At 33.1% G+C, this 14,915-nt stretch overlaps 1 protein-coding gene across 5 annotated transcripts in view; it reads right to left on the bottom strand.

Annotated features, from left to right (window-relative positions):
- Nucleotides 1-14,915, bottom strand: part of LOC106881649 (transient receptor potential cation channel subfamily M member 3) — a 662,626-nt gene that overhangs the window by 80,788 nt on the left and 566,923 nt on the right. For 4 of the 5 annotated variants that reach the window (XM_052970748.1, XM_052970745.1, XM_052970747.1 and 1 more), the window contains 2 exons: nucleotides 9,844-9,861; nucleotides 2,979-3,149 (listed from right to left, as the gene is read on the bottom strand). In XM_052970748.1, the coding sequence (XP_052826708.1) occupies nucleotides 2,979-3,149; nucleotides 9,844-9,861 (189 nt within the window). The remainder of the gene's footprint in view (nucleotides 1-2,978; nucleotides 3,150-9,843; nucleotides 9,862-14,915) is intronic. The other variant, XM_052970746.1, reaches the window with a different exon arrangement.

Genomic DNA, 14,915 nt, shown 5'->3' with positions numbered 1-14,915 from the left:
TATATATATATATATATATATATATATATATGTGAGTGGCTGTGTCGTAAGTAGCTCGCTTACCAACCACATGGTTCCGGGTTCAGTCTCACTGTGTGGCACCTTGGGCAAGTGTCTTCTACTATAGTCTCGGGCTGACCAAAGCCTTGTGAGAGGATTTGGTAGATGCAAACTGAAAGAAGCCCGTCGTATATATGTATATATATATATATATATATATGTATGTGTGTATGTTCGTGTGTCTGTGTTTGTCCTCCCAACATTGCTTGACAACCGATGCTGGCGTGTTTACGTCCCCGTAACTTATGGAGGCATAATGTTACCATCACTAGTGATCACTCCAAACCCCATGATGTTGATTGGATGTTTGATTTTTATCACTCTCAGTACATCTTTTGAGGACACAACGAGCCAACGGTTGTACTGTGTGTTCACCATCTGATCCTGGCAGAAATTTTTCTCATCTGAAAAAACCAAAGCATCTTCGGTTGGAGGGTATCCTTGAATTTGTTCAAAAGCTTCATAGCACGATCTTTCTTCTTGTCCTTGATGGCTTGGGATAAAAATTGGTCCTTTCTCATCTTGTATGAGGAATCCTGAATGTCTTCATACACTACCTGCCTGATAAGAAACTCAGACACTCCCATGTCCCTGGTGATGGACCTGATTGATTTGGAAGGATCGTTGTCAATCAGGGCCTGGATCTTACCAAGAAATTCAGGAGTTCTTTTCTTATCAGAATGAGCAGAGTGAGTTTTCTGAGATGCCATACCTTTGTAATCACCATTAGACTCATCCAACTCTTTCCAAATCCTCTGCACTGTCCTCAAATTGACACCCAAATACTTCGAAATGTTCGTATTGGAGCTTCTGGAGTGAATGCCACAAACATGCTGTTTCCAAATTTCTGGCAGAGTGAATTGCGTCATGGTGCTGTTTTTCTGACAGATGGTGCCCAACTGACCCTACTATACTGTGTAGTCAACAAAATCAAAAACAAACAATGTGCATGTATGAAATTAGAAATATAAAATGGCAACAATTTACCCATTGCACCTTGTATATAGATATATATACACACAAGTGAGCATATAAGTGCAAAACAAGGTGGAAAAAGTAGTACTTGAATACCAAAGGTAAGTTAACATGCTTTTACTAAAGCTGCAAAATTATCACAAGACTGTTACTCAGAGTTTCACATTCCCATTCGGTGGACAGTTGTGATGGAAACTTCAGATTTTCAGCTTTAATAAAAGTATGTTTGTATGTGTGTATATATATCTACTACATATGTGGAAAATCGGTGTGTATTTGTTGGTGGCGTTATTAGCTGACTCCTCTTACATCGTTTTATTGATTTTGATGAAACTTGACATGTGAATGGAACTCATGTCTGGAAAACTCATGAAATACTTAGATTGTTGAAAAAAAATCGATAATACGGCCCCTGGAAGGGACCTTTATATCTACCTCATATAACTAATTTTTTTTTAAAGCACCCAAGAGAAACAGCCCATAGCACCTGCATAATATTTTTTTAAACACTCAAGGGAAGTAACCCATTTCATTGTTCATGTTCAATTACTTTGAATATTGATTTTTTTGTGTCCTATTTCTAATTTTTATACTTATATTTATAAATATCACATTATTTGACACGTGAGTAGAACTAATGTCTGGAAACCTCATGACATACTTAGATTATTGAAAAAAAATCGATAATAGGGCCTCTCCAATGGATCCTTCTATCTATTACATATTACTAATATTTTAGTTAAACAACTCAAGAGAAATAACCCATACCGCCTGCAGTTTTTAGCGAAGCGATCAATATTTGATTCTCATGACCAACCGACCTAATTCTGCATTTCACTACTCACAGTTTTGAACTGCTAAACATTATTATTGTACTTCCTTAATTTGAATCTTAAACATTAAAGACTTCATTCATACATTTTTAAACATACATACTTTTTTGAATGTCCATTACTCCGATAATTCTGCAATTTTACAATTACACTTTTTCTATGAGTAGATAAATTTTTTATTCCACAATGTATTTGTAGTGGCTTCATGCAGGCATAGTGTGGATTCGATTGCCAAATTTCACTTAATACTTCAACAGCGCATTTCTCATGGTAAAACAGTAGTTCTTCTGTGAATGACAGCAGTTATACATTTCCCAGATGTCTTTGCTAACCTCTGACAACCTTTCTCATCAACCTCCGACAATCTTTCTTGCCAACCTCCAACAATCTCTTCCTCCTCCAGCTGACAGTTTTTTGTACTTTTTTGTGACGGAATATACACCTTTTGTGGCAGTTATAATGAAATTGCTTTCTCATATCAAAGTAATAAGGCGCTTCAAAAGAACATCTTTACCCCTGGGAATTACCAGGTACACCAGCTAGTATACATATGTGTATTTCTTGTTGTTTTCGTACTTCATAGTTTACGTTTTGTGATGTCCTGTACCCATATATGCATATATATATACATATATATGTATGTACATATTTGTATATATATATTTTTTCTTTATTGGCCACACAGGGCTGAACACATTATTATATATGATTGAACGTCATGCATCCATTTCCAAGTAAGTATGTATGTATGTGTGTGTGTGTGTGTGTATATATATATATGCATTATGTAAAGGTATGGCTCAATAATAATTACAATTTGAAAGGACTGCTGTAAAGGATACCATGATGTAATGTCTCAATATGTACGTTTGGTCATAACTGATTATTGGTTATGTCCTAGAGAAGCAACAAGAAATACTGCTATTCTATTTCAAAGGAGGAATTAAATGCATGTAAGAAATTTGCTTTGCAACTACAGGGATTTCAGTTTTAGTTCCATTATGCTTCCTCTTGGGCAAATGTCCTCCGGCACAGATTAACTGATACAAGACTAAGATGATTGGTAATATGGTGGTTAATTAGCAGATAACGATCACAGTAAGCACTTACCTTAGCCATAGCTTCCTCACCATGTTGCCACATGAATAAAGCCATTTTCTGTCGCTTCATCAGAACAGCCCAAACCATTAAATCATGAAAAGGATAGGAAAACAACTCTTCAACTGATTTAGTATTTACCAGAGTCGGGACTGATGTTACCACATTACCTAATGAAGCACCCTAGACAAGAAAAAAAACGATAAATATTTAAAATATATTAAAAATCATTATACTTCACAATCATACATTTTTAAAAACCCTTTAGCATTCAGGTTACCCTGTCAAATTTAATGCTTATTTATTTACCTTGTTTTGAACTGATTATGCATTATCTTATAGTTTTGACATTTCGATGGTCTAATTGTTTAGTTTTTGAATGACCTTGTAAGGTAGGTTTGAGTAGAGAGATCTGGCCACTTTGAACATAAAACAGGTAAAATTTTATGGCCAGTTTAAATGCTAAAGGGTTAACCCATTTGATATTAACCTGCCTAAAACTAACCCCAGTTCTACAGTACAAATTCACTATTTTTAACTGATCTAAATTAAAACCTTTGATCAAAATATCATGTTAATTTATGTTCTAAACACTAACTCAGTAACAACAAAGATATTTTATTAAATTCTTCATTATTTTCAAAATAAATTCAAACAAAGGCAGTGTTTTTCAAAAGAAATACGGTAACAAAGAGGTTAAAATGATCTAAATGAAAAGCTTCCATTGAAATTTTAAGTTCATTTATGTTCCAAACTTCAGTTTAATCAAAGCCTTTATCATATTCAAAATTAACTGAAACAAAACATTTATATTTCAATGAAAATATGCTAAAAACGTGTTGCGTGTGTTGAAATAGTGAAATTCAAGATAAAATGGTGACATCGGAGGATTCTTGAAGAAGTGTAAAGTGTTAAGTGAAAACGCAACTGAAACAGTTTGACGACTTATTTAAGTAGTCAATCAGTGCAGGTGGAGCAATCAAAACAAATGGTACAAGATAAGATCTGATTCTGTATAATAACTGCAGTTTTGTTTATAGTTTACACCATTAATAAAATTGCTAGTATAATATTAAAGTTACCAGTACAGCATGTAAATTGGTAGTATGTTAATATTATTTGCATGCACAATAATAATTAAAACTGCTAGTACAGCATTAATTGCCAGTAGAGCATTTTATCAAAATTGCTTGTACAGCATTAATTAATAGTATGGTATTAATTAAAATTGCTAGCAGATTATTAACTGAAATTGCTAGAATAGCATTAATTGCTAGTACAGAATTAATAAAAGTTGCTAGTACATTATAAATAAAAATTGATAGTACAGAACTAATTAAAGTTGCTAGTACAAACATTACCAAAGGAGATCGTACCAAAATATTGCCTATCAGTTGAGTCAAAAAAATATCTAAAACAAAAGACACTGTACACAGCCAGAATGTTCTATGAGTAGGATTTAGAGAAATGTCCCGGCATTAGAAATGATTAAGATATATTCTAGAAATGAGACTTGAAAAAGGGGAAGCAAAACTATGAGTTTCAAGATGAAGTGTATATAGCTTCAGTGTAACTAAAGACAAATGTTTCTGATTTAGGCACAAGGTCAACAGTTTTGAGAGGAGAGACTTACTTAAAAACCTTTGACACCAGTATTTGACTGTTTTTTTCATTTTACTGAATCTGAAGGGGTAACAAGCAAAGTTGGCTCCAGTTGGAGTTGAAGTCACAATGTTAAGAGTCAGAACAAATATTGCCAGTTCCATTACTTGACATACATTGTGAGCTGTGTAACTTTAATAATAATAATAATAATAATAATCATAATTCTTTCTAGTATAGGCACAAGGCCTGAAATTTTGGGGAAGATGAACAGTTGATTATATCAAGCTCAGTGTTTCACTGGTACTTAATTTATTGACCCTGATAGGATGAAAGGCAAAGTCAACCCCAGTAAAACTTGAACTCAGAATATAGTGGCAGACAAAATACCTCTAAGAATTTTGCCTGGCGTGCTAATGATTCTGCTACCTCACCACCTTAATAATAATGATAATAATAATAATAATCCTTTCTAATATAGGTACAAAGCCTTAAATTTTAGGGGACGGGGATAGTCAATTACATTGACCCCAGTCCTCAACTGGTGCTTATTTTATTGATTTTGAAAGGTTGCAAGGAATTTGAACTCAGAACATGCAAATGGGTTTATAGTTGGAGACACTTGCTCAAGATGCCACACATGTGGTTGGGAAGTGAACTTTTTGGCTATATGTAACACACTATAGAGAAATTTAGTTTTCCCTAGAGAAACAATAACATAGTATGGATATGAATAATGGAATCTGCTTGAGTGTGATGGTGGTGGTAGAGCAGGAAAAATTAATTATTTTAGTAAATGATTCCACAAAGAGTTAAGAAAAAAGAAACGATTTTAATGAGAAAAAAATTAATATATGAAAAATTACATTTTTAAAAAAATAAAAAAATAGAATTCTTCAGCTTAAAAGTAAAATTAAATTGGAAAAGTCAATGAAGTTTGGAAACATGCAGTGCTACAGCGAAGATAAAACATCCAGAAAGAACCTAAGAATGCATCAAGTATAAGATCATGACACAACTGTCATGTTATATTGAAGCAGAGCGAAAAATATTTAAAATATTTGTTCCATACGAAGACTACTAAATATTGCAAAAGTAGAATAAGAGGAAGAAAAAGAAAAACCGATGATAATATTTTGACAATTATACAATCTTAGCATTTTAATTCCTTGTCTGTTTGTTTGCAGGTGTATGTGTGTAATGAAACCATTCAAGACACACTTCAATTCTTGTTTTATAAAACACCTTGAAGAGCAAAAGTGAATATTGATGTGTGTGTGTGTGGATGCATATATACAGACACACATGCATATATAAATATATACATAGGCACAGGAGTGGCTGTGTGGTAAGAAGCTTCCTTCCCAACCACATGATTCCAGTTTCAGTCCCACTGCATGGCACCTTGGGCAAGTGTCATCTACTATAGCCTCGGGCCGACCAAAGCATTGTGAAGAGATTGGTAGACAAAAACTGACAGAAGCCTGTCGTGTGTGTGTGTGTGTGTGTGTGTGTGTGTGTGTGTGCATGTGTGTGTATGTGCATGTGTGCCTGTGTTTGTCCCCCCCATCATTGCTTGACAACCGTTGTTGGTGAGTTTCCATCCTCATAACTTAGTGGCTTGGCAAAAAAGACCGACAGAATAAGTGCTAGGCTTACAAAGAATAAGTCGTGGGGTCAATTTGTTTGACTAAAGGCAGTGCTTCAGCATGGCCACAGTCAAATGATTGAAACAAGTAAAAGAAAAAATATATATGTACACACAAACACACTTAAACACACACGCATACATGTAAAGCCTATAGAGTCAAATATCACACTCAGAATGATGGTGATATGTAACAAAAGTGAATGTAAAGAGACTTCTTCAGAGGAATTTTAATGCCAAGTTCAGAAATTTTAAGTGTGGAATAAGAAGAACACAGCATGTTTATCAAACAGGTAGTTTTTTTTTTTTCTTTTGTTTTCATCTTAGTCAATTTGCAGCTTCTCTGTGATAAATATCTATACAGAAGGCTCATTTTGAGATATTGAAGAAACCATAATCCCTATCAATTAGTCTCAATATCTTTAAGCAATAAATTTTAGCTCAATCCTTCATTCCCCTATAATGTCACTTCCCTCACTGCTCTTGTCTTTTGTGGCTGTTAACTTATAACAATTAAAAAAAGAACCTCAACCATGTCCATCTTATTGGTCAATGGTACTCTCCAATGGCCATGGTGCAACTCCTTCCTCCAGACCAAATCAAAAATTCTTAAACAGGAACAGACATCCATACAGATAAAGTGGAGAATTCTTTTTAAAGAGGCAAGAAATATTTTTAGTTTAACAGTTAAAATTTAAAAATTATCAGAAAAATATCTACTAATAGAAGCAGAATGGTAAAATGAAACTGGAACAATGCCATTGTCAGATTGCACCATTGCAATTTGTGTTGAAGGAGCCTACATGCAATTAATTCTGGAGTGCTTCAGGGTTCAGTTCTGTCTCCCACACTCTTCCCATCACAACCACTCCTATTCAGATGTAACACCCTTCAATCTCCCCGGTCTTCTGCATCCCAACATCATCAACACAGGGTCTAGTGGTTTTCAACTGGGACCCATATGACCCTTCAGGCTTCATATAAGTTCTTTTGCTGTTAGAATTTATGTTAGAATTTCTTATACTTCTACAATTTGCAAAATATTTTAATTTTTCTTTTTTATACAATTCCTTATGATATTTAATTATAAAAAAATACAGTAGGATTTTTTTTATATGCATCAAATGGCTGCAGAGGTCCAGTAGAGTAAAACAGGAATCAAAGGGGTCCCTAAGAAAAAAAAAAAAAGGTTGAGGACTAGTGGATGACACTTCATGCCAAACCTTTGCTGATTCCAGAAATAAGGACTTTGACAAACATCATCTCACAGAGCTCCTCCAACAACAATCACTATACAGGATGTCAACTTATGACCTATCCGACTCATGGCTGATCGACTTTACAACTGTTTGGCATGCCAGCTCCTGGCAGCAATAATAAATAGTCCAATTGAAATCTAATGGGTTTAATGTCTTAGAAATTAACCCATCTATGGATGATGTCAGCTAACAAATACTTCCCCTAGGTTTGGTTATCGATCACCACTGTGGTTATCCCAAGTGTTGGATGAATATCCTGTCACGGAGACATGGAGACAACCTCGTATTTGCTTATAAGACGACTGCTTAAAACTCCGAAATCTTTTACTAATGCCAGCATAATAGTATAATAATAGAATGCTGTGTGTGACTTTTACCCGAGAATGTTCCTTAAGAATGTAAAAATATAAAACAAAGCTATGTATAGGCCTACAGGCTGACCAATTGTGGTCATAAGTTGACGACGACCTGTATATATATATATCTTAAGAAAACAATCTTGAAATACCACATCCAACCTAATCATGAGCATCACAAACTAGACCTTTCAAAATGGCAACAAATGCAAGGTGTTGCTGTTATTAAGGATCTCGCCTGGCAAACACATAGCCTTAATATAACAAAGATTGCTTTGTTTTTCCTCTTCAAAGCCATAAATACTTCACTCATCCACAACTACTAGCCCTGTAAAAAGTTCGAGTGAGATCCACAATAGAATACTGCTCCCACGTCTAACAACAACCCTGTTGCTACATAGACATGGCCTTACAAAAGAGGCCATCTAACTGATTGATAAAGCTGCTCACCAATATATTCTAATCTCTGGTCCACAGATGTGTTGTGTCTTTTCTCTTTATTTTGTACCACTACTACAGTGGCTGCTGTTCCTCAAGCTGACAAATCATCTGCTACACTTACTCAGGCACTCCAAACTGATTCCTTTCTCCTCTTGTCTTCCTCATATTGTATTCTCCCTCCCTATGTCCTTCCTCTGCTTAAACATCATCCTTCTACAATTCTTTCACAGATAATTTTTTCTTCCTTTTGTGGCCCTGAGAATGTGTTTCTCTCAGTGCTCATTCAAGAGGAACCACATTAATCTCACTGGTATAAGAGAACCAGTGAGGCCTATGGGCACAATTCCTTGTTCAGAGAATGAAACAAAACAGAAAAAAAAAAGAAACAAACAACATAGGATGAAGGTAGAGAAAGAGCATGGGTATATAAGGTTGAAAAGGACCAATATTTAATCTACACAGGATCAAAGATATTAATACAAAATGAAGAAGAGGAACAATAAATTCAGCATTTGATGAGAAGGTAACTAGGAAATTCTTAATCAAATGGTGAATTTTGTTTCTAGTGAAAGCAAAATTGGGAAATACCAATTTTTCTTTCACTGCCTGACTAGTGAGAATGGAAAGTATCAAAATATGTAGGAAATGGTCAACAACTATCATAAACCCTTTTGATAACAACTCATTTGAGACTGCCCCCTAGTTCCACAAAACTTCCTGTTGTAAAGTGATCTAAATTAAAACTTACCCTCAAAATTTCCTGTTTATAAACATTCCAAGCACCAACTTAACAATGACAAAGTTATTTCAGTAAATTCATTATTTTCAAAATTAATTTAGCAGAAATATGGCACCAAAAAAGATAAAGGAACTTTTTCAAAGACAAATCCCATCAATAATCTTCAATTTCTGTTTTTACAAAAATGAAGTTGTTAGATCCATTGACAAGCAACTCTTGAAGAGAAAGCTTAATTGTCTAAGTAAATTCAAAAATAACTTACATTTTGCCCTAAGCTTTTCTCGTCATTTTAAACTAATCACTTTAGTATCATAATATAGGACAATATAGGGTAGATATAGGGAAAATATAATACATTTGAACATTGGTTTTTTACAACTAGGTACCTTTATTTCTAAAACAAGTACTTTAACTGTGAGACAGGCAAAAACAAAGGTGTGCTTGTGCTGAGGAAGTGGCACAACACAATGACTGTGAGAGTGGTTGGAATCAGTTGTCATGAGGTGCAGCCATATAAACAAACACTTGACTTTAAAAATACCTTGAAATGTAGGAGTGATAGATTTATAGAATTGCTAAAGAAAACTTGAAAATATACTATATATTTAGCTTCTATTAATTGAAAAATAGACAGTTGATTAAAAAAAAAAAAACAAATGTTTCATAAGTTATATTATAAGTCTAAGGTATGTTGGAGTAATGCTTCGTTCTACAAGGAAACATGCATAATCAAACTGCCATTAAGAATAATAAACAAGAAAAGATTTAAATAGCTGTGCTAATGCAAAGTTGACACCAAAAGAAAGTGAACTAAGAGAGAATGTGCTCCTACCTGAGCTGTAAAGTCCACCTACAAATGATGGAGCATAGGGCATCAAAGAAGATGAACAGTTAAGAATAAAGAAGGTGGATATAATAAAAAGAAATATGATAGAATGATAGATTGAGAATGCGATATATGCGAGAAAAAATATAAGAAGAAAAGAAGAAAAGTTTTTTTATGAAAATAAGTATGAAGATCAAACCAAAAAGTTGAAGATAATTCTGTTGTGTTGCTCAGGGGATGTACAAACATGGCTTAAAATACCGTCTCATTGGTCTGTAGCTTTTCTTTTGTTTCCACAATGTGTTCAAGAAAACAATGTTGTTACAGATGGTCAAGTGATAATACTTGGTCTTAATTAGAATATATTACAATCTCATTGTAAACTCATCAACCATTAATTAGAGGCTTTGCAGTGTCCTCGTTTGATCTGTCTTGGAATATTGGTGCACTGACTGCAGTCATGTAATTAACACCATATTTATTATAATTACATCTTACAATAAGATGCTTTCTAAAAGAATTTGTAATATGCCAAAATAGATAGAAAGTTTCTTCAGTTGCATGTTAAATCTAAGATCAAGATAGGAAAGGTGTAGCTGAATATACTGTAACTAGAAGTACAAAGCTTTTAGCTATTATTAGAAAAGTTCAAAATAACTTCCAAAATTCTTCTATTACATTTTATAGCTAAACACTGCATAACAGTTAACTTTCCATATACTCAGATACTGTACTTCCGAACAGCAAAATTTAATTTGTAATTGAAAACTAAATTATTTATTTTGTTTATTCATTCTTTTTTTTTTTTTTTGCTTTAATGAAATACAACTTAATATAAAATATTATGATAACTTGGACAGGTAGAATATCCAATAAAAATGGGTTTGAAGCTGAATTAATGTTTTCGATAATAGAGGAAATCTGAAGACGTATAGCAAATTCATTAAATAAAATAACTGTTTTTTGGTATCATAGAAATAAATGCCTGATAGTGTATCTAATTTAGAATTATGGTGTGTAAAATATCTACAAAGAATCTAAGAAAAGAAGTATGAAGATATTTCAAAAGTTTTTTTCTACATCATCATCATTTAAAGTCCATTTTCCATGCTGGCATGGGTTGGATGGTTTGACAGGCGCTGACCAGCTGAAGCACTTTTCAGGTTCCCAGTCTGTTCTGGCATTGTTCTCAACACAACCAAGGAGATCTTGTGCAACTGAAACCCGAGTGTCTTTTTGGTCAGCTGAAAGCAGTTTTGGCACGAACTTGGCAAACACATGTCTCACACCCAAATCTTCAGTGATAATGGACTGAACTGAACCGTAACTAATCTGCACTTCCTCTGATAACTCACAGATGGTGATTTGATGATTTCCCTCACAGCTGCATGCATATCTGCAATGTTTTTCTCAGTTCTGCTGGTTGCAGGTCTCCCAGAACGTTTGTCAGTATCAATATTTTTTCGCCATCTTGGAAATGTCTGAATCACTTGTACACTTGCGTGCGGCTCATACACTCCTCTCCGTACACTTTCTGCAACTTTGTGCAGGCCTCTGAGTAGGTATCGCCATGACAACTTTCTCTGTCATGGTCAATGCAACGATCACATACTACACTTCCTTCCAAGCACTGCTGTAAACAGCAGAAATGAGCTAGAATGTTAAAACTTACTGCGCATGCACAACAGAGTCCAAGGTCAATCTGTACCAAGTGGCTTCACTGTGTGCTTTAGCTTCGTTACTATGGCAAAAGTCCAGATACTTACTGATCAGACCTCGTATATATATATATATATATGTTGCACAATAAATATGTGTGTGTTTTATATACCTGTATCTTTGAGAATCATAAAATTATTGACAAACTCATTTAATTATTATGGTAAAGCAGTTTGAAAGTAAAAGTACCATTCCAATTAAAGTTTCAATACGGTTATGTGAATTTCCCACATGGATTCTAAAATCAAATTCCTAATTAAATTCCAAGCTGAGTTAGAATCTAATACTGATTTCAAAATCTACTCTAATTATATCCAAAACAAATGTCAACAGTTACATACACACAAACACACAAAACCCACCTATTTCCTCTCCAGCCCTTAGGACTTTATGCTTGAAGGCAATCCAACTTTTTCAATAAATAATTATTTCTATGAGTCAGGAAAAGTAACTTTTGATGCAGTCATCCAGAAATTCAATTTTAATAGGGATTGGAAATTAAAAGCCTATTTATAAGACAGATTAAGAATAATGGTATATCTGAAAGTGGCTGAGAATTTATAAGTGTGAAGACATGTATGATTAAATATTGACTTTATGTATGTATAATAAAATAGTTTCTTTAACATTTTGACACCAATGCACCTGAAGCTGCCCATAATTCTACAATACATACTTTCATTTTAAACTAATCTAAAGCCTTCCACCAAAATTTCATGCTAATTTATATTCCATACACCAGCTTAAAAGTGGCAAAGTTATTTCACTACACTTTTTATAATTTCCACAATTAATTGAAACAAAGACTATATATTGCAACAGCATTTTGTTAATAATAAAAGGGTTGATAGTGAAAAATGTTTCATTAAAATTCAAATCTCCCAATGTTACAAAGAAATAAGCTGGATTTGCAGAAAGAAAATATTGAGAGTAAAAGATATGAAGATAACCAGCATGTAAGCACATGCATGCACATTCATATACACACACAGATATGCATGTACCAAACATTCCCAAAATATTCTTTTTGTCTTTTTGAATTAACAATGAAGAATCAGCAATCAAATGGTTACATATGTAACTCAGCTGAATACTATTATTCCACAGGAAAATATACAAAATTAGAGAGGAAAAAAATATATATATATATATAAATTGCTAATAGATAAAAATGATGAAATGCAACATTCGTATGTTCCAAAATTTTGTTAATAAAATAAGTTTAATTCAGATTCTTCAACAGAATATTCAACTAAGTAGAAATATGCCAATCAAAGCCAAGCCAAGGAAACAAAATTCTTCAAATTGGTCTTCTTTTAAGAATGGCATATAATCAGCATGCTAAAATTATTACATTGAATCGAGAAATTTAATAGAGGAAATGGTTTCAAATCTTAACACTTTCAGGCATTAAGCAACCTGCATAAAAATTTTGTCATAATCAAAAGGTTAAAGAGATTGAAGTATTTGAGTGTAGCTTTTCATTTCAATTCTCAATACAGCAGTTTACAAAGTTGTGTTAAGAAAGACAGCAGTAGCATACCAGCAATTTGGACACAGTATAAGAGTTGTAAAGAATGGCAAAGCCAGTATTAATTCTATGGGTAAGAAAGAACCATTAATACTATTTCAATTACATACAAGTAAAGTCTTAATATTTCTTCAAAGAAAATCAAATTGAGTATATCCTCAAATATCACACATAAAAATACCAAATGCTATTATGTATTAAGTTTTTCTTATAACAGACTACATACAGATTAAAGTAATATTTCTATGGTATAACAATTAGTTTATCTATTACATCAATCAACCTCATTTTATTCACTTTATTTGAATACTTTGAATGCAAGTACTAAAATGATCTTCAGTAAACTGCTTTATATTAGAGCAGTAAGCTGTATGATAGCAGTAAACTACTTTATATTAGAGCAGTAAGCTGTATGATAGCAGTAAACTACTTTGTTCTACAGCAGCAAACTGCTTGTCTTATAGCAGCAGACTACTTTGTATGACATGTATATTAATAGACAGGACAAAATTATGATATTTAAGAGTTGATAGGTTATCAGACAATGAACTGAAGTTCTGGCATGTTGTGTCCATGACCGAGACACCTAGCTTTCAATACCCTTACTCATTGAGCCATAAATAATCCAAAAACAAATTCAAAAGTTATATAAACAACAATGCTATACAGTGCCTTTGACCCCCCCCCAAAAAAAAAACTTTTAACCATCAACAATCCAGTCTAACTAAATATAGATGCAAACTATATATATATGTGTGTGTGTGTGTGTGTGTGTAATCTATAAATGGTACCAACAAGTCTCTGTTTTTCTACCTAAACCATCAACATCATGGTTCTAATACCATTATATTTTAAATTCACCATGATCGTGAAAGTTACAAGTAATATTGTTGTAGACTAACATTTTCTCTTCCTGTTTGACCTTAATAAATGATCTTCCTTTTTCTATTTTTTAGATTCCAATGCTAAATATAAAAATAATTTTCTTTTTAATGTACGAAGTAACATTCCAGAAATACAAAATATAAAGTTATTGAGCCAGTAGCATAGAGAATTGAGTCATTCAACAGTATCATTAGGTCCAGGTTGTTAATCATCAGATGTACATGAAATATTAAATTATTAACCATCAAAGATAAGAAAAGGACAAATATAACAAAAATAAAGCAAATATTAAAGTGACAATAGTCACATCAGCATTTAATAGAATTTTCAAACTATTCAATTATAATTATCAGTAAAATTATCACACGATATATTAGTTAGTAGGGATGCTAGCTTGAGGTTTGGTGACAACAAGCTTCCTCAAATCTTAAGAATCTTTCTTAGGATTCTTGCAGAATACAAGACTGCATTTTTTTGCAAGTTGACAATGTGATCCACAGTTTCTAATAATTGCCATCTTCGAGATTGTGGAAGACAAAGATGAGAACTGTTGTCCTCATTGTAGTCATCATCAAGCATTTGTTTCCTCTTTACTGCTTTTGATAATGTTTCTAAGAGAAACCAAAAAGAATATAAGACCAAGATGAAAATAAGATGAGAATAATGATAAGAAAAATTAATAGCTATGTATTTCACATTATGCCAAAAATAAACAGCCTTCACTGAACTGTATTATATTCTCAAGATGATAATAAGTCAGAGATAAAATTCCTCGATCAGCAACCCCTTTATAATTGTCATGGTTAGCTGCATTAATGAAGTTATAAATAGACTTTTCAGAAATAAGACTAATACTGTATGAATTAGAGAAATACATTCTTATAAAACAAGTTCATTGCATGTGTGTGTATGTAAGTATATATATATATATATATATATATAT

Source organism: Octopus bimaculoides, chromosome 9, assembly GCF_001194135.2.
Source record: "Octopus bimaculoides isolate UCB-OBI-ISO-001 chromosome 9, ASM119413v2, whole genome shotgun sequence".
NCBI lineage: Eukaryota > Metazoa > Mollusca > Cephalopoda > Octopoda > Octopodidae > Octopus > Octopus bimaculoides.
Note: the sequence above shows the minus strand (reverse complement) of the source record. Positions and strands in the feature narration are given on the sequence as shown.